The 13,603-nt window shown below is 41.0% G+C and overlaps 1 protein-coding gene across 1 annotated transcript in view; it reads right to left on the reverse strand.

The window, feature by feature from the left end:
• Nucleotides 1-340: 340 nt before the first annotated feature.
• The window catches only part of CSF2RB (colony stimulating factor 2 receptor subunit beta), a 34,998-nt gene continuing 21,735 nt past the window's right edge, over nt 341-13,603 (reverse strand). Inside the window, exons 9-14 of the mRNA XM_053470288.1 lie at nt 13,214-13,344; nt 10,537-10,732; nt 9,749-9,839; nt 6,623-6,686; nt 6,345-6,427; nt 341-1,231 (exon numbers count right to left, since the gene is read on the reverse strand). Of these exons, the coding sequence (XP_053326263.1) occupies nt 484-1,231; nt 6,345-6,427; nt 6,623-6,686; nt 9,749-9,839; nt 10,537-10,732; nt 13,214-13,344 (1,313 nt within the window). The 3' untranslated portion in view covers nt 341-483. The remainder of the gene's footprint in view (nt 1,232-6,344; nt 6,428-6,622; nt 6,687-9,748; nt 9,840-10,536; nt 10,733-13,213; nt 13,345-13,603) is intronic.

Genomic DNA, 13,603 nt, shown 5'->3' on the forward strand with positions numbered 1-13,603 from the left:
CTGCTATCAATAATACATCAACAAAAAAATCCAGTTTGTATTATTGGAAATCCATATGCAACAAAAAACCACAGCAGACAAGGGGTTTCATTTAATGGACCTAACTAAATCTAGTCTAAGTCAGGAAATACAGAATTTACACAGTATGTACAGAGAAATTCAGTTCCCCTGACTAAAAACTATTTTCAGAAAAAATCCTGCGAAATCAGTAAGTAAAATACAAAATGATATTGGAGCGCGCAATTGACACAGCAAGTGCCAATTACAGCCAAATAGGATGGGGAACTTTTAACAATCTTTCCAAATAAGCTATATAAACACATGCAAAGCAGTGAATGAAAGTAGCTTGAGCTACAACACAGGGCTAAGAAGTGGAGGATATTTAGAGAGAGAAAGAGGCAGAGACAGTTGACACTGGAGGTATTTTACAGTGGGTATAGGAGGAGAGCAATGCAGTATAAATGCACAGTGTAAATCAAGCCTTTATATTTGTGGCAAAGCAAGGCAACCCCTTTGCATAACCTTGAATGCCTCTACAGCGCCTGGAGAAGAATCCTGTAGAAGTTGTTGCTCTTTACGTTCACTGTTTGGTCCCAGTTTCCTTTCTAACTTTTCTTGGCTTTCATGACTTCCTGGAAAAAAACAATAATCCCCTATCTGTCTCAACACGAGAGGCCTTTTGTCATCTGGGTTTATTACAATTAAATGTTCATCTACAGGAACCTGGATTTCAGAAGACTGAGGCACAGGGAAGTAAGTATTACACTTGTTACCTATCGTTTTCATAATCTTTGTTTGGGATAGCTGAGGAGGGACCTGTGCTCCCATGCCCATCACATAACCCGTTTGCTCCCTGGGATGCAGAGACTTGCTACATATAGTCACCTGCTCAGGAACACCAAATATCTCAGTTTGGAATCTGGGAAGACTAAAATACCCTGTGTTCTTTATGCTTCTTTTCCCCAAATTTAATAAAGATTGAACAGGAGAAGAGAGGAGGCATGGGTCATTGTAGCACTGGGCGTGCTGTTCAGCAGAAGCGGCTAGAGGTTCCCTAAGGTCAATATTTGTCTTAAAAGTTTCCGGCAGTGCTTCTCTGGAGTAGGGAATCTGCACATTCCTCTGTGTTGGAGGGACAGCTGCATACGGTCCAAGTAGGCAGTCACTTGATTTTGGTGCCTTCTCATCAACAGATTCTTCTATTTCTCCAGGTAATCGGTCCAAATGTGCACTAAATAAAAAAAGAGACAAAACAAAAAGCAAAATAAGGTATCCTTTTGTATTCATTTATATTTAAATCAAAGAAGTATGGAAATTTGTAATATTAGTATTAGCTGGGGATTTTCCTTTAGGGAATTGGAAAAAGATTCCTGGTGCAACATTTAATTTGTACATCTGTCCTTGTGTGCTTCCCTATATCCTTCACGTGTTATTTATTGGTCTTGTCAATATTCCCCAAGAATATTGCCATTGCCCCCCAAATTAAACCTTTATTGATGAATTTATCCCTCAGAGTAAGGAAGGTAACAGCAGCAGTATGGCATTGCGCAAGCACTAGCAGAAAGACAATTCCAGCCACATGGTATGTGATCATGTTGCGCTGCTGCATGCAGTTGGTGGTATTTCTGACTTTGAGCAAGAAGGCTTCTGCCTACTGACTTATTTGGTGGCTACAAAGATTATGCAATGGCAGAGCTGGCTCTACTGGACACGAATTCAACTGAAAGGCCACTTGGACACAAACCATATGTACAACCCCCTGCCTAACAACTATTAATAATTATTAACAGCACAAATGTAGTTTAAAATTAGCCTTTGCTGGAAGTGTATTACTGAAACACAACTCAGGTACGGTATTTGGAGAAATAGCTTATAATTTGAAAATGAAAATGTGCCCTAAAATAATAAATTATTAAATAGCCTCAACTTGGGAGATTGGTTGACAGCACTACAGTCAGGCTTACACTGAGTCTAAGTCTAAGACTGTCTGACAGTTGCCTATCTAACACTAACTGGCATTGAGGTGATCTAACTCTGATGTGTTTCTGGCTACTACTGAGTTAAAAAGGCACCTGCATGCTTAGATGACTGTGATTGGCCCTTGCCCATGTAAATGCACATTCACTAGTCTAAAATATGTAAAGGAAAAAAAAAACACAGGCTGTTGGAACCATCAATCACAGCTATAATCAACGATTGTTTTGGCTACTTCTATCTATCAATCACTTATTCTGTACCCTCCTAAACACAGTACCTACGTGAGATGGGTTATAATGGAGCCAAAATGGATAAACGAATAAACAAATTTATAACGGACATTCAGAGGTTTAAAATTTATTGCGGGTCCCTCCTCTTTTAGGATTTGTACGAGCGCAAGAATTGTTAAAATTGTTAAAACAAAGTTTGTTAAAATGTAGTTTGGAAAGATTTGAGTGCATAAGTTTATTGCATGTAACAATTGGGCCAATTTTGATACTATTTTAAAAGAAGGTCTTAATCACTGGCAGTGCAATTGCTTGTATTGTCTGATTTAGGGTCTGTATCAGTTCTGCTGTATTAACCCCTTAAGGACAATGGGCGGCCCCTAAACCCATTGAAAACAATGCATTTTGAGCCCGTACATGTACGGGCTTTGTCATTAAGGGGTTAAAATTATTCTGCTGCTTTTATGACTAGTAATAATAACATTCTTAATGATAATTTGGTGAAACAGTAATAAAGAGTAACAATAATTATGTGGTACAGGGTAAAGTCACCAACGGGCTCTGATGATCCTGGCAGCAGAGTAATGTTTTAATTGGTAATATGGTACTTAGAAACCTGTTTGCAATAATGATTTTACATAGTATTTACGCACCAGGTGCCTTGATTAAAATAACATTGCATTTGGTAATAAGGCACCCACCAGGCTGGTTATATTAATAACCTGTAACATGCTGTATGAAGTTTAGAGGTCTGCTTACAGTAATATCCTTAATAATGTAGTACACCGTAATACGGCATCATGGAGTTGCAATAACTTTAATACTCTGAGACAGGTTAATAAGGCAACCAGAAGCCTGGTTATAGTTAATAATCTCACACAAGCATGGGCGTAGGAACCCCTAAAAATCTGGGGGGGATAGCATTTTTTCTGGTACGGTATACCTGACCATTTCACCAACAGGGACTTTATGACATCACATTATAAATACATAGACATTAATATGAAGTTGGTCCCCCTTTGCCGCTATAACGGCTTTCACTCATCTGGGAACGATTTCCACAAGATTTTGGAGAGTTTCTGTGGGGAATTTTTGCAGCCATGCCTTTATGGACCTTGTTTTGTACACTGGGGCAGTCATGATGGAATAGAAAAGGACCTTCCCCAAAACCGTTCCCACAAAGTTAGAAGCATAGTGCTGTCCAAAAAGGTATATCACCTACAGCTCATAAAACGTTCTACTGGATGAATGGGAGAAAATTCCCACAGAAACAGAAAAATCTTACAACCACAGATGGACCCCACTGGACACGGCCACAGAGACTACTATGATGTATTGAAGGATCCATCTAAGACTCCTAACACGTCATGCACACAGGAACATATCCACACACTTAAACACTTGAATAACATACACACGCACACAATAATACACCCCAAAACATTCCCACCCTAATATACCTAGACACATGCCCACCATAACACACCTGGAAACATACTATCATACCCATAAAAACAGATGTGCACAATAACAAACCCACAAACATACGCTATCACACCCAGACACGCAAACACATCCTTCACTTACTCTGCCTACCCCTAGATTAACTCGTGGTGCTTTGTATTAGTGATGCCCTAGACCAAGTAGCACCCCGAAATATTCTCTTGTGTCCGAATGCTGTGACATACAGTGACACACATACTCATTTTAACCAGAAATAGGCCTGGATTTAACCCTAGGTGCCCCTGAGTTAAACATGTGTTACAGGGAATCATAATCTTCCCTTTAAGTACGACATGCCTGCTCATACACACATATACACTATCCAAAAACACACACATACACTGCAATTGCCTGCACATACACACTTGCCAGTACTCACACATATGCACTACCCTTATACACGCCTGCCCAAACATACATAAACTGCTCACACACACACACGCCTCCCCATAAATATACACTGCCTTTGCACATACTTACACAGACGTATACACTATAAGACAAATACACTCCTTATATACACACACATATACACTGCCCATACAGACGTACACATATACACTGCCCATACACACGTACACATATACACTGCCCATACACACGTACACATATACACTGCCCATACACACGTACACATATACACTGCCCATACACACACATACACATATACACTGCCCATACACACGTACACTGCCCATACACATATACACTGCCCACACACACGTACACATATACACTGCCCATACACATATACACTGCCCATACACATATACACTGCCCATACACACGTACACATATACACTGCCCATACACATATACACTGTCCACACACACGTACACATATACACTGCCCATACACATATACACTGTCCACACACACGTACACATATACACTGCCCATACACACGTACACATATACACTGCCCATACACATATACACTGCCCATACACACGTACACATATACACTGCCCATACACATATACACTGTCCACACACATATACACTGCCCATACACACGTACACATATACACTGCCCATACACATATACACTGTCCACACACACGTACACATATACACTGCCCATACACACGTACACACGTACACATATACACTGCCCATACACATATACACTGCCCATACACACGTACACATATACACTGCCCGTACACATATACACTGCCCGTACACATATACACTGCCCATACACATATACACTGCCCATACACATATACACTGCCCATACACACGTACACATATACACTGCCCATACACATATACACTGTTTTGCACATCAGACTGCCCCCTCGTTTTGCACATCAGACCCCCCCCTCGTTTTGCACATCAGACCCCCCCTCGTTTTGCACATCAGACCCCCCCTCGTTTTGCACATCAGACCCCCCCCTCGTTTTGCACATCAGACCCCCCCCTCGTTTTGCACATCAGACCCCCCCCCTCGTTTTGCACATCAGACCCCCCCCCCTCGTTTTGCACATCAGACCCCCCCCCCTCGTTTTGCACATCAGACCCCCCCCCCTCGTTTTGCACATCAGACCCCCCCCCTCGTTTTGCACATCAGACCCCCCCCCCTCGTTTTGCACATCTCTTACCTTTCTCTTCTTCTCTTCTGCTTTCTGCTTGCTCTTCCTCCTCCCCTTCTGGTGGTTTGCCGCTCTAGTGCAGTGCAGCTGCGCAGAGCTGTTTCTGCTGAGCGCCGGGGCTGGGATATAAACGTCATATCCCATCGCCCGGCACTCAGTGACAGACAGCACACCGGTAAGTGTTGGACTGGTTAGGGAAATCCCCAACCAGTCCTGCACGCTGCAGCTGCTGATCGGGCAGCTGTGCACCGAAGGCACTGGGGGGGATTGCTCTATTATCGGTCCCCCCCGCATGATTTCCTGGGGGGGATCTGTCCCCCCCGTCCCCCCCGGTTCCTACGCCCGTGCACACAAGTTAATAAAGGCACTCAAGAGACTCAATGAATTGCTTAACCTTTTCATTAAGATTCTTTTATCTGACATGCAGGTATTTCAGATTGCTAATATGAAAAAGAAAAGTACACTGATAAAAATCCATTAAACCTGCTTTTAACATATATTATAATTTTTAATATGAATTAAGTGTCGGGCAAAACTAAAAGCAATAGATTCTTCCTGTGCTAGCAAGAACCTCTGGGTTCAGGTGATGCTAATTAAGCTTTACAAGAAATAAGGCATTAAAGATGTAGATTACAGGTGTAATGCATTGACAGCATATAAAGCACTATAAAATCTAGTTCTTATAATTATGATGATTTTGTCCCCAGACCTTTAAAATGATAATCCAGAAATTGGGTGCCATCTATTTTACTACTACATGCACTGCAAATGTTTTTTTTTTGTAATACGTAGCACTGGGTGGTCTCTCAAGTACTCAAGTTTAGCTTTATGCCTATATTATGCATGTTTAAATTTCCTCACTGCATTAACCTTTACCACTTATGCTGGGAGGCTCTACTTATCTACCACTCTGTCAGTAAAGTAAAACATCCTTATATCACCTGTAAGCCTTTGATCTCTAGTTCAAACATCCAAACCCAAACAATACAATTTATGTATGAGTCTTCTATGAGGGACAGTGTCCAATGTCATACTCACCCCTCATGGATACAAACAGAAGATTGCATTTCCAATGCATGATTATTGCTTGTGTATGTGGGGATGATCCAACTCTGGTGTCCCTTTATAAACAGAATAAAATATCAGAAGATAAATGACGAATCAACATGCAGCACTGCATGGGAGCCGAGTGCTGTTCGGTAATTTATGAATTTTGCCAGCAATTTTAAGTGTGCTCCAAGTTAACCTCAAAAGAATCGAAAGATAAAAAGGTTTAGTGAATAAACCCACACATTTGTCTTTTAAAAAAAACTCACCAGGTTGCTTAGTAGCTTACTCTTACTAGGATTTGGTAAAGCGTTCTCCCAGCGCTTCTTGAGTCTAGTAAATAGAAAGATAGACTGTCAAGAAAATACAAAGGTGTGTAATGAAGGCTGTATAGCTGCGACTAGCTAAACATTTGCGTTAATACCTATGACTTTTAATCACATGTAGAGTTTTATGCCTTGAAGATTTTTCACAAGGATAGCCACATAAGAATACAAAGTGTAATGTGTATGTGTTGCCAGATAATAGAAGGGAAAGTATTACTCCTTTAAACAGTAAAGTATTCACATAACAAAAACCTGTTTATTATAATAGTGTCTGATCTCAGCCATGACTTTATACTATAGATTATTATTATTATCTTTTATTTATATGGCGCCAACGGTTTACGCACCGCTTAACTTTGATCACTTCCGTCAAATAAGGCTAAATATAAAATTGTAAAATAACCACCCTTCCCCCTACCTTTGGTTACTCTACATTGTGTTAATGGCAAGTACAATAATACTGAAATCTAGTGTGTTGGGATAAGGCAAGAATATCGCACAAAACCTTATATATGTGAGGAAAAAGTCCCTACATAGGAAGAACGCATATTAAAGTAAAATTTTAAAAAAATAAGTTACAAAATAAGTTTCCTAACGTAGAAGCTGTGTAGCTGCCCTCCTCCAGCATGGTCCAATAATTCAATGGGCGCTGACGGTAAGTATTTCACATGCAGGGAGATGTGTTTGGCCGAACAGATATCCCATGCAGAAACTAGCTAGGGGTAGGGATATGGGCAAATTCATTTAAGGGGATTAGAATCCCCTCATGCATTTGCAAAAGGGAGACCATGTAAATTTTAAGGGACCTCTCAGCTATCATCAGGGGCGTAACTAGAAACCACCGAGCCCTGATGTGAAAATCCACCCTGGGCCCCCAACTTCAACAGTTAGTCTGTGCCCTCTTTGCCCTTTGCCACACCTCCTTCCAACATAAAACATATGTAAACACACAAATTATACACACTTACTCATACTCACACACGCAAAGTACACATTCATGCTCACACACAATTACACATCCATGTTCACACACACTAACACAATTACATATCCATGCTCACACATACACACAATTACACTTCCATGCTCACACACTAACACAATTACACATTCATGCTCTCACACACAAGTACACATCTATTGTTAGGATCAACTGTGAGGATATCAGGATGCAGGAAATCACCAGCAATATGAATTAGTTACTTTATTGGCAAAAGCAAGTAGACAAACGTTCAGGAAAGTAGTCAGCAATGCAGGGGTTAATGAGGAGAAACAAAGACCAAAAATACTTTCAGCAGTGAGGATGTTAAAGAGGAAGTCTAAAGACCACTATTACTTGCCACTGAAATAGTCTTGATAAGGAAGGTAGTGATCAGGATCACAGAAACATCAGACTTCTGCGATTTCAACAAAATAACTGAGCACTGAGTAAAGTCCTGCTTGTCCCTTTTATACAGTGCTTGATTATTAATCCGCCTCCTTGTGTGTCTCTGCTGCAAACCCTGTAAAAGGGTGGAGTAAGTACATGCATGTCCCATAGTTCTGGTGATGATCCCAATCTGTTTGGTTTCGGGCCTAATGTTCCAGGGAACCACAGAGGTGCCTGCTGCAGACTGGGTTAGTGGGTACTCGGGGGATTAGCTCCGTGGATACCCCTGACATCTATGCTCACACAAACAAATACACATCCATGCTGGCACACACAAAAGTACACATCCATGCTGACACACACAAAAGTACACATCCATGCTGGCACACACAAAAGTACACATCCATGCTCACACACACAAGTACACATTCATGCTCACACACACACAAGTACACATTTATGCTCACACACACAAGTACACATTTATGCTCACATACACAAGTACACTTTTATGCTCACACACACAAGTACACATTTATGCTCACACACACAATTACACATCTATGTTCACACATACACACAATCACAGATCCATGCTCACACACACAAAGTAACACAATTACGCATCCCTGCTCACATACACAATTAGACATCCATGCTCACACACACACACACAAGTATACATTCATGCACACACACAATTACACACCCATGCTCATACACACACATAATTACACACCCATGCTCTCACACACGTACACACCCATGCTCTCACACACACACAATACACATACATGCTCTCACACACACAAGTACACATCAATGCTTATATGACGTCACATGACGTCAAAATTGTTTAGCAAGGGGCCTTCTGACCTGGATCGGTGCAATACATGTCAGAAGGGCCCTTTCTAAGCAATTTTTAATGGTACAAGGAGACAGGAAGAAGGGGTTGCATGGGTCCCTAGGCCCCCTAGAGGCACAAGCCCGGTCGCAACTGCGACCGCTGTGACCCCTATAGTTATGCCAGTGGCTATCATTAAGCATTAAAGTGCATATGATGCCCAGTGGTCCCAACTGCAATTGAGCCTGCCTCTCTAGGGGACTCAGGTGATCTCTGCAACCACTTGTTCCTGTCTCTCTCCATACTGTTTCAAGATTGTTCAGAAAGGGTCTTTCTGAGCTGGACCGCATCGTATATGCATGTCTGTGTGTAAGCGGTTTTTGCACCAGGGTCCTGTGGTTTCTAGTTATGCCCCTGGCGATAGCTGTACTGTTTCTTTAACATATAGCCACTCCTACTTGCCGGCCAAGGTGCCTGAAAAACCACCATGATATGATATTTACATGATATGTGTTTTTATGAACTTGAGGCCAAAACTGTACTCCGTATCCAATATATGGTTTACCAATACCAATGTAAACAAGCAATATTACATTCTTATACACATTCCCATTTGTAATAAAGGATAACAGCTTTCTTGTCTTTGCAGAAACTGCCTGGGATGCACTACTAGAAAGTGTAGTTGACAAGTACTGCCATTCCATTAACTATCATGCTTTTTTCCTAATGTTATTTTTTTTATGTTGAAATATTATGGCAATCTGCCAATTGTAGCTGATCATCCACATCATCCACATAAGAATACCGTCAAACCACATGTACTATTGCTGTTAATGTGTATTTTGTTTTAATTTACCTGCTGACAAACGTAGACAGGAACCGCACACAAATTAGGAGGACTATCACACTTACAGGTACAATTAGAAATACGATCTTGTCATTTGCTGCTGGGGGAGAAAAGAATAATATAAGTTAACCTGACTTTGTTATAGGTAGGCCAGGATTAAGGAAAACATAACTGTAGATTTATGAAAGTAAAAGTCTTTCTTAGAGCCATGTTGGATTAAAGAGGCAATCTTCTGCGAAGGACCTATGGGAAGATGGTGGACTCTTCTATGTTCAACAGCACTCATTACATGTCCTTGTATACTCAGTGGTTGCCTTGCTATTGTCCTTTTCTATACCCATCTTGAGCCTCAGCAGACTCCAAATAAGTTTTATTGAATCTCTTTAGATGCTTTTATAGGTGTCCAGGTTACAATTTAACCCAGACTAATAATAACAATAAAAATAAGAAGAAAAGTAAATCTGTATGATTTAGCCAGAATGCTGAGCCCCAGGGCTGCTGCTAGATATAGAGATTAGATTGTATGCTCACTGTTTATTCACAGTTTTAACGATAAAACAAAGTTGGGAAGGGGAAGTTGTCAGAGGCAATATAGAAAAGTGAGATTAAGTAAAAGAAAAAATAAATAAATACGTTCTGTTGAAGAAATTAGTGATAGGTGGCATGATGTTGAAATGTGTGTGTGTGTGTGTGTGTATGTGTATATATATATATATATATATATATATATATATATATGTATATAATATAGAAAATTAAAAATGGGATGTAATAGTAAGGTGGGCAGTACTACTCACTTTTTCTGGTTTTCCAGGATGCCCTATAGCTCCAGTCACTCCAAGGACCACTGAAGTATGGCTGACTGTGGTCAGGCCTTGTACGAACTTTTACTGCATAGTTACTAGATGCCTGGAGTGCAGAACTCAGTATATAATACTCAGGAATATTACCAGAGACATTAAACAGCAGGTGAGGAGGACATTCTGTGTCACCCTATAATGTATAACAAGAATTAGAAAAAAACACCATATTAAATGTTGGAGATTATGATTTCTAAAATGAAAACTGGTCTTTTTTTTAGCGGGGAAAGTGGGAAGGGACTGCAAAGGTTCATGTTCCTGTGAAGCACAAAATAAACAAGTAAGAAAATATCGACCTGCCAAGCCAGGGACTAAAAATATATGGACCTGCCAAGCCAGGGACTATGTATGCACATTGTGTCAGTTCTTGCAATACTGATTATGCCTATGTTGTGTTTCAATAACACACACTACTAACAAAGCCTCATATTTTGTAGAGCACAAAATAAGTAAATAAAAAATAGTTTACATATTAAGCAAGCCAGGGCAGCAGGACTGTTACTGAGTTGTGCATGAGTAGTAGACTTATATGTCGGGACACCCTGTACCCCGACGGGGTACTTCCGCCAAGCTGCGCTTCCTTCTGCTGGGACACTGCAGCTTTGCTGCTTTAGCTAGCCGTAGCTTAGAGTATTCAGCACATGTACTGTCCTGAAAAGGACAGTGAGTTATTACAGCAGCCCACCCTAAGCGTTAGACAGCACCAATGTTGAAGTGAAAACAGGACTGGAGTTTTATTGAAAACACACCAGTATTTAAACATTACACACAATAGTCATAGCAAAAACAGAACTAGGCTGGCCCCTATGCCCTTCCAGAATCCCAAGGCACAGAGGCTTCTGTGACAATTTACACAACCAGCAAAGCCTCTCATTATTGTTAAGCACAAAATAAATTAGTGTCATTAATACATATTACCGTAATATAGGTAGGCAGACTAAAGCAGTGGGTTGTGCATGTGCTACATGTCCAAGTGGTCCTTCAGTTGAACCCTTGTCTACAGCCATCAAAGAAGCAAGTTTTTGTACAGTTCTGTTTTTGTACAGAGTTGTGTTTTAGTAATACGCTTACACTACCAGCAAAGTTGTCCTTCACTTTTACTGTTGTGTCCAACAGATCCAGCTTTGAATAAAGCCACTTAATTAAACACTACTACTTTCCCTGGTCTATACCACCATACTAAAGTGTGAGATTGTTGTGAGAGGGTGGGAGATGGGCACACTGCAAGGTAGGTGCAGGTTGTGTCGAAAGGAAGTGAGCCATGGCAGCTGGACAGACTGTCCGCTTCGCCTCTGATCATATGGAGCGCAGTTAGCACACAGCACGCCTTTCTTTCTCTGAAAGCACACTGATGGCAGCCCAAATTGTTTGAGGAAGGTGCTACTGCAGCTGCTGTAGGCACATAGGTTGACAGGAGGGGCTATAGGTCTTTTCTACTATATGCAGAGGTTATGGGTGAGCAGCACACATCAGATCACGTTTTGGCAGCTCTTATAAAGATACCATGTGCAGTGGTAGAAACAGGACTGATGGTGACTGATGAGGCAGCAAACATGGTTAAAGCAATTAAAGACAGGGACTTTGTGGGTTTGCCTTGCATGGCACAAATACTACATTGCCTTCTTTTGGATCAGAAGCAGGAAGGATAAGAAGAAGGGTTGAACTTGATGGTCTCTTTTAAATCTAAATTACTACTTGTGTTGTTGTATGTTACTACTACTACTACTATTACTATCTTGTGGTAAGTGCAGCTATTCCACCTGAGGGCACCCAATTAAAGTTGCTGCAATATTTCAACGCAACATGAAGGCAAGCCAGATGAGCAATGAGCAGGAGAAGACGGGACTATACCAGCACCATCTACCTCAGAATATAGTACTTCACTGAAACTCCATCCTAGATATGATGGAGTAGATCCTAGAGCATCAGGACAGTTACTTCATGTCCTCTTAGCAGAAGATTGGGGTGTCCAGCCCATTAGGCAGAGGGGGATGGGCAATAATGGGGCAGGTAACAACCAGGAATGTAAATCAAAACACTGCCAGTTTGGGCCAGGTCATCACTATGTTTACCCACTTGATGCAAAAAAAGCACAAATTCCTGGAATACAATGAGGTCTGGAACACACACATATATGTCCAAACACTTACACATACATGGTTACACACACATTTAAAAATCCATGCTCACACACCAATATGCACATCCATGCTCACACACATACACATCCGTGCTCACACACATACACATCCGTGCTCACACACATACACATCCGTGCTCACACACACACATCCGTGCTCACACACACACACATCCGTGCTCATACACAAACACACATGCACATACATGCTTAGACACAAACATACATACATGCATGCTCACCAACACTTATGTACTTTCCCTCCTTCCCCACTTACCCTTTCCCTACTTCCCTCACTCACCCCTCCCCCACAGCTCAACAGTAGATTTTCTTCTCTGCTCGCAGAGTGTGTGAGCCGCCATCTATGATTTCAACAGCTGGTCCTTAGCCCTAATAGAGACTCTATTAGGTACAATAGAGGTATGTGTATCATACAAGGTATGCGCTGACAGACCCCTGGTTATTCTTATGTACCTGTTTCCAGTAACATAACTGGTAAGCCAGTTGGATGTTGTGCAAAGCCGGAACTGGAGGGTTCCAATGTACCATGTAACCATTGTCTGACCTCTCTTCTACTTTGATATTTGTAGGGGGCTGAGTCTGAACTAAGAGAAAAATTTAAAAATTACCAGCAAGCTAACAAACTTATGTGTTTTATATTAAAAAAAGAGTGTAACAAAAAATGTTAAGTATGACTGCCTAACTGAGGTCACACACACAATGGACAAAAGTAATTGAATGGCAATCTTGTACTGGCTAGAATCATTAAATGAGAAAATTATGTTACTTTTTATGTCATTTTTCATACTGCAATCTGTCCAAGGATTGCTATTCAGTTATTTGTAATAAATTTACCTCTACGTT

This window comes from Spea bombifrons, chromosome 6 (assembly GCF_027358695.1).
Source record: "Spea bombifrons isolate aSpeBom1 chromosome 6, aSpeBom1.2.pri, whole genome shotgun sequence".
Classification (NCBI taxonomy): domain Eukaryota; kingdom Metazoa; phylum Chordata; class Amphibia; order Anura; family Pelobatidae; genus Spea; species Spea bombifrons.